The sequence below is a fragment of the Etheostoma cragini genome, chromosome 6 (assembly GCF_013103735.1).
Source record: "Etheostoma cragini isolate CJK2018 chromosome 6, CSU_Ecrag_1.0, whole genome shotgun sequence".
In the NCBI taxonomy this organism is placed as follows: Eukaryota; Metazoa; Chordata; class Actinopteri; order Perciformes; family Percidae; genus Etheostoma; species Etheostoma cragini.
The window spans coordinates 25,893,763-25,900,142 of NC_048412.1; the positions used below are offsets into that span (position 1 = coordinate 25,893,763).

The 6,380-nt window shown below is 41.0% G+C and overlaps 1 protein-coding gene across 1 annotated transcript in view; it reads left to right on the plus strand.

Annotated features, from left to right (window-relative positions):
* The first annotated feature begins 1,124 nt into the window (after positions 1-1,124).
* The window catches only part of dpy19l1l (dpy-19-like 1, like (H. sapiens)), a 26,044-nt gene continuing 20,788 nt past the window's right edge, over positions 1,125-6,380 (plus strand). The window contains exons 1-5 of the mRNA XM_034873544.1: positions 1,125-1,561; positions 1,998-2,022; positions 2,127-2,214; positions 4,173-4,310; positions 4,890-5,010. Coding sequence (XP_034729435.1) covers positions 1,339-1,561; positions 1,998-2,022; positions 2,127-2,214; positions 4,173-4,310; positions 4,890-5,010 — 595 coding nt within the window. The 5' untranslated portion in view covers positions 1,125-1,338. The remainder of the gene's footprint in view (positions 1,562-1,997; positions 2,023-2,126; positions 2,215-4,172; positions 4,311-4,889; positions 5,011-6,380) is intronic.

Consider the following 6,380-nt stretch of genomic DNA (forward strand, 5'->3'; position numbering starts at 1 on the left):
TCTTAGCCTACCCCGTGGTTTTAACTTTGTCTTTCTTGTATATGTTTGTGTGCAAACTTGATGGTATTTTATGTTTTGTCTTTGCATTATTTATTAATCTGCAGTGATGTTTAATGTAACTAGCGGTAGGCCACCACAGATGGTTTAGGAACCGGTTTAGTAGCTATACATTAGCTTTGTTATTAGGCTACTAAGTAGGTTATTTAAACAAAGTTGGCCTATGTCATACATTTGTGATCTGGTTAAGGTTTAAGTATGTGTCATAAGAAGTATCACGTAGGTATAATAGCCTCATTTAAATGAGGGGAGAGGTCCACCGCCAGAAAAAAGTTTTCTATTTGAATCCCACATATTGATCATAATGATAAAATATGCCAGAAAATATAGTAGCCTAAGGCCTAGGCTACTATATTTTCTGGCATATTTTATGCACATTTTTTTCTTAAACATAGCTTAGTAGCCTAGGCCCTAGGCTACTAAACTATGTTTAAGAAAAAAATGTATGACTTACTTCATTGTTTAATACAGGCGCTGATAGCAAAGACTTAAGAGAATTATTTAATGGAGTCAAAAAAATTCTAAAATTTAAAAGCACAGGGGACACATATGGGATTTCATTGTCTAGTGTTTGCTTGTTTGCCTGTTCTTCTTGTGTGTTTACCTGTTTGTTTGTTTTGCTTTTATGTAGAAAATGCTGCTGTAATAAGGACATGTTCCTGCTGTGGGATGAAGAAAACATTATCTGATCTAATCTAATCTAATTTTTAAAGTGTGTGTGTGTGATGATTGACGTATGGAAAATATATTTGGCGTACGCTAATGGGAACATTGTGAAGACTTGCATCCGTCTTTATTTTGAGGCGGGGGGGGGGATTATTACCCCATAGCCTAGCACAGTTAGGCCTGCATTCAGAATCCTGAATATTTTCAATGTGTGATCATTTTTAGGTCTACTTCTACTTCTCTACAATTCAAAGGGAACTATTGTAGACTACTTTTTACTGCACTACATTTCACATAATATACAACGACTCATACATACTTTATTACTCGTAAAAAACCGGAAGCGTTAGTCAACTCTATACGTTGGTGTATAAGCGTTGTCATGGTTACCAACAGAAGCTCTTTGTATGGGCGCTAAGCGACCAGAAGGGGGCAAAGCTTCATAACATTTCTACGAGTGTCTGAAGCGAAGAACCAGTGAAAGCATCACTCAGGTAGCTAAAGGGGCAGATCCGAGGAGCAGATACGAGCAACTGTGGTGTTGCTTTGCTCACACCCCGTTGGGTTCTTTTTCAACGGCGCCTTACTGCCTATCCTCAACTCTTCCTTGAGATCATGATGGCTAAAAACAGAAAACAGTCAGGGAAGAGTCCAGCGACCCAGACTGACCGCGACAAGAGCCCGCTTGTTTCGCCCCTAGGCAAAAGTAACGTTAGGCGACCAGGCAGGGAGGGCAAAGCTTTCAACAGCTCTCATCCAAACGGTCTCTCGGGTATCAGGCACAAGCTTGGGCTGACTCCCTCTGCAGCCGTGAAGCTGGGAATCACTCTTCTCCTCGGTAAGTTAGGACCTAGTGTTAGCCAGCTAGCTAGCTCCTCCTAGCTAACGGCTGCTAACGTAGTCTATCGTTACTAGTAACTTAGCGTTAGCATTAGCGTATCCGCTAAATGAAGTTATCTCCGCCGCTGATTAGTTGGCTAACGTTATCTCACCTGAACGCCAGCTCACTAGCGTTAGCTACCTATGGTTGCTATTCATTTACATAGCATTAAAGTAGTCCGTATTCCTCCCTGCTTATGACATGTAAGTTCCACACGTATTAACATGTTTTCTGGCAAGGGTCAAGCTAATATTAACATGAGTTATCTTCATTCCGCACCACCGTAGCCACCCACAACATTGTATACGCCTTCACTCATGTGTCTATGGCTACTTTCTGGACCATAAAGAAGCATGTTTTGGCAGCACTTAAAGTTGATTCTCTCTGTCCACAGCTGCTCTGACTGGCTATCTCCACTGGTGAGTTATCTCCCAGTCTGTTATTACTACTCATGCGATGCATCACTGCTGTGTTTACTTGTGGATGCAGCTCTTGGCTCACATATTTCTCCTCCTATGGGCAGGCATCATCTCTCACAGCTGTTTGAGAATGACAGACACTTTTCACACTTGTCAAACCTGGAGAAGGAAATGGCTTTCCGGACAGAAATGGTAAATCAATTTTTTTGTATTAGGTATGCACTAATAAGCGTATACTGAGCTCATCATCTAAGATCATGAGGACTGATGTAATAATAGTGATAATAATGATGTATACTTTATCAATCCCACAAGGGGAAATTACAATTTACAACCGGTTTCTACACACATTACACACAGGCCTGAATGACACACACATGCTCAGTACCAACGATTATATGCTCTAAATGGAGAGGTCAGAGTGAGGATGCTGTGTGACAGTTCCAATGTGTGTTTCAAATCAATATTGAGCAGAGCGAAGCATCTGCGAGTGATCCTGCAGTTTGTAATCTGGCATTATGGTGTTGTACAAAACAAGGTGATGACACAGCGCTAGAGTAATGACATTGACATTTCCACACACTGTTTCTATTTAACAACCATAAGAAAAGTTGAACAAAGGTGACCTGCGAGTCTGCCAGAGTTGGGCCAGACGACGGCATTCACACGAGACTAATCACAAGAAAAAACGTCTTAATTTTGCCAGTGGCATAGGCTTCAGTTAAAGTGAATGTGGGAGACCAAATTAATATTTAGGGCAGAAGTGTATGAGGCCATACTGACTTTATAGCTGCATCTCATGTTGCTTAAATTGCCTCCTTGAGTCCTCCACTTGCCTGCATTGCTCACGTCTTAGTCCCTCCCACCGAGGAGGCACGGGAGAGACGCGAGGAGAGAGGCAACGAACAAAGAGGGATGAGTCGTCCTTTTCTCTGAAGCATCACTTGAATTCGTCAGATGTCTGGGCAGAGTTAGCAACAGCTTCCAGGAAGGCTGCTCTCGTGTATCTTTGCTTATAGCTCCTCTATGATCCCTCCTCGATGCTTGCTCCTAGGTCCTCGAATCAGAAATAAGAGCTTTGAAACAACCTTTACCATGAAGGGACAGAACAACTTGTGGTTCAGCCAAGGACCAAGGAGTCGAGGAGCTGTACTCGTTATCATCTGCAAATTCAGAGAAAATCATCATATCCTCCCTTGAGATTACAAAACAATATTCAACTTCCTTCAAACTGATATTTGTGATTCTAACAATATGTAAAATGTCGGTGCATCTCTTTTCTGTCGCTTTCTGTCATGACTCTTGGTTGCTGCACACGGGCAAAATCAGGGTATGTGGGTCATTTTAGGGCTGGGCAATATGTACAGAATATAATAATATAATATATTTATATCGGAATATGAGACTAGATATCGTCTTTGATTTTGGATATTGTAATATAACATAAGTATTGTCTTTTCCTGGTTTTAAAGGCTGTATTTTGGTAAATTGGTTGGGATTTGCCTTTACCCACTTAGTCAATATATTCACATTGCTGATGATTATTTATCTTAAATCTAAGTGTAAAGATATTTTGTCAAAGCATCAGTTGTCAACGCTAAAATATCGCCACAATATCGATATCGAGGTATTTGGCCAAGAACATCGTGATATCTGATTATATCCATATGGCCCAGCTCTATGACTCCAGCTCTAACTGTGAAAACATTCTCATTCTTACTCAACGTGCAGCACAAGCTTCATGCCCTTTTAAGACATGTGAGACAGTAAAGGTTATGATTTTATCATATGCAAACTGAATATTTTTCTTCCCTCGCCCCTGCTGTGTGCTACAGTACCAAATGTGCCGCGAGACAGTTGCCATCTGCTGAGTCTGTTTGACTGACTTTTGTTTCCTCTGTCTGAGTTGTTTGTTGTGGTGGAGTTATATTTAGTGTCTGTCTGCTGTCTTTTTCTCTCTGTATCACTCTGTTCTCACTCTCTCTCTCTCTCTCTCTCTCTCTCTCTCTCTCTCTCTCTCTCTCTCTCTCTCTTTCTCTCAGCAGCTCCTTTTTTCTTTTTGTCTTTTTGTTCTCCCACTTTCTGCCTTGACATTTTGAGTTCTTGTGTATGAATTTAATCAAGTGTTAATTATCTTCTTTTGGTTCCAGGGTCTGTATTATTCTTACTACAAGACCATCATTGAGGCTCCCTCTTTCCTGGATGGCCTCCACATGGTCATGAACGATCGGCTGACAGAGTATCCCCTAGTTATTAACACGCTGAAGAGATTCAATCTCTATCCAGAGGTAATGCCGACTTGGCATACTATTGTAATATATCGCTGTTATCAGACTTTAAAGTCATAATCCTCAAGACATTCCTTTAATAAATGTCTGTTAAGTCCCTATGTATTGTCAATAGGGCGACACAATGGAGATTGAGCCTATGGCCCCATGATAAGCCCTTGCATTTGCAGTGTTGCAAACTGTGTGTGTGTGTGTGTGGGTGTGGCAACATTTCTGGGAAAAATCACAAGCAGCGCACAGTAAGCGACTGCTTCACAAAGCAGTGTGTGGTCCGCCAAAGAGGGTATAACGCGACAGACTTGCTCTTTAACTCACTTGTGTGTGAAGCAGCATACTGTTTTGAATATTCCAGTTTCCAGTAAACGACCCAGGCGGCAACTGACTGACTACCGCTTATTGCCATAGGTGCCGCTGAACAGAAGGAAGCAGATGTTTGTGATAACTTTTTAAGGACTAAAAACATAGTCATATTTTACAATAAGTTTAGGCACACCAGATGTGCACCCAAACTTAGATGTGAAATAAATCATTTGCCCCAGATGGGCTTCACACTGATTCTCACCCATCTCTGGTCCACAGGTGGTCCTGGCAGGCTGGTACCGGATGTACACAGGTGTGATGGGATACTTTGGGATCCCCACAAAGATGTGCTGGACCATCAATAGAGGAGAGGGACTCAGTCCAGTGGACAGCTGTGAAGGTACAGACTGTTGCCTTGGAGCTGCAGTCTGATCTGCAAATGCTCTCATGTGTGGGCGTGCACACACACACACACACACACACACACACAGAAAAACACACACACTAGGGATGTCACGATTGCCGGTATTACGGTAAACCACGATAAAAAGGTTGACGATAACAATTATAGATCATTATTATCACGGTGGATCACCACGGTGTGGGAACCTTCTGTTGAATCCTGCCCAGCTTCATCTGAGTTCCCTGAAGTTGCCGCGGAGGTGCACTGCGTAGCCTACAACGTACGTTTCTTGAAGGTGAAATCATGGTGGAAGGAGGAGATGACAGCGCTCAGGACTTTTATTAGCACTCTAAGAGGACAAAATCTAAAGCATGGGCATTTTTAGGTTATTATAAGAATACTAAAGGACAGCTGATTGAAGCTGGTTATCCTGTCTGCAGAACGTGCAGGAAAAAAAGTTGCGGCTAAAGGCATAGAACGCAGTTTTAAAAATACGGCGATAATACCAAAAATCATGATAATTTTGGTTACTATAACCGTGAGGTTAAATTTTCATACCGTTACACACACACACACACACACACAGCGGTTTGAATTACTCAGTCAGATAGTTTCACTGTTGGGACCTGGAGCTATACTAACATTTAAAATACTCTCCCAGTCTTGTGCTGAATTGACTGGATTTCTGAAAATGAAATTTTCTATTCTAATTTTTATTCTATTCTAATTTTTTACATTTTACAGCAGGAACTGAACAAAAGGCAAGGAACAACATATTTTTTATTAATATGTAAATATAATATGAAAATAATGGGGGAAAAAGCCAAAAGTTCCCAGAGCCCAAGATGACATCATTAAATGGCTAATTTTGTCCATCCAAAGTACAAAATTCACAAAAATTCAACTTGAAAGCAGATAGAATGACAAAAAGCTTATCATAAAGACTGGAAAGGCTCTTCAAAATGGTTGTCAATTCATTTTCTGTCCACCTATCAATTAATCAACTAATTATTTTAAGCGTTATTATCAATTGAAATAGAAAATAAGCTTAGGTGAGGGAATTCTGAGATTGAGAAAGTAAAGCTCACAAATTCATGTCAGGCATGTCAAGAAGAGCTATGATCTAAATGGCTGCCTAATAAATTGGTAGAGCAACACCGCCAGGGAAATGTGTTATTACAGTAGCCCTGAGGTAAAGAAAACTGCTTTTTAACCTATTACAGACGAGTAGTTTTCTGGTATTTGTTCGCAGGAACATTTCTGAGAAGGATAAATCTGCTGGCAGTAAACAAGCAAAAACCGTTGTCAGCTTTCCGTTGCAGAGCTTCGATCTGTGTGTTTATCTCAGTCTCATTAGTAAAGTGAGG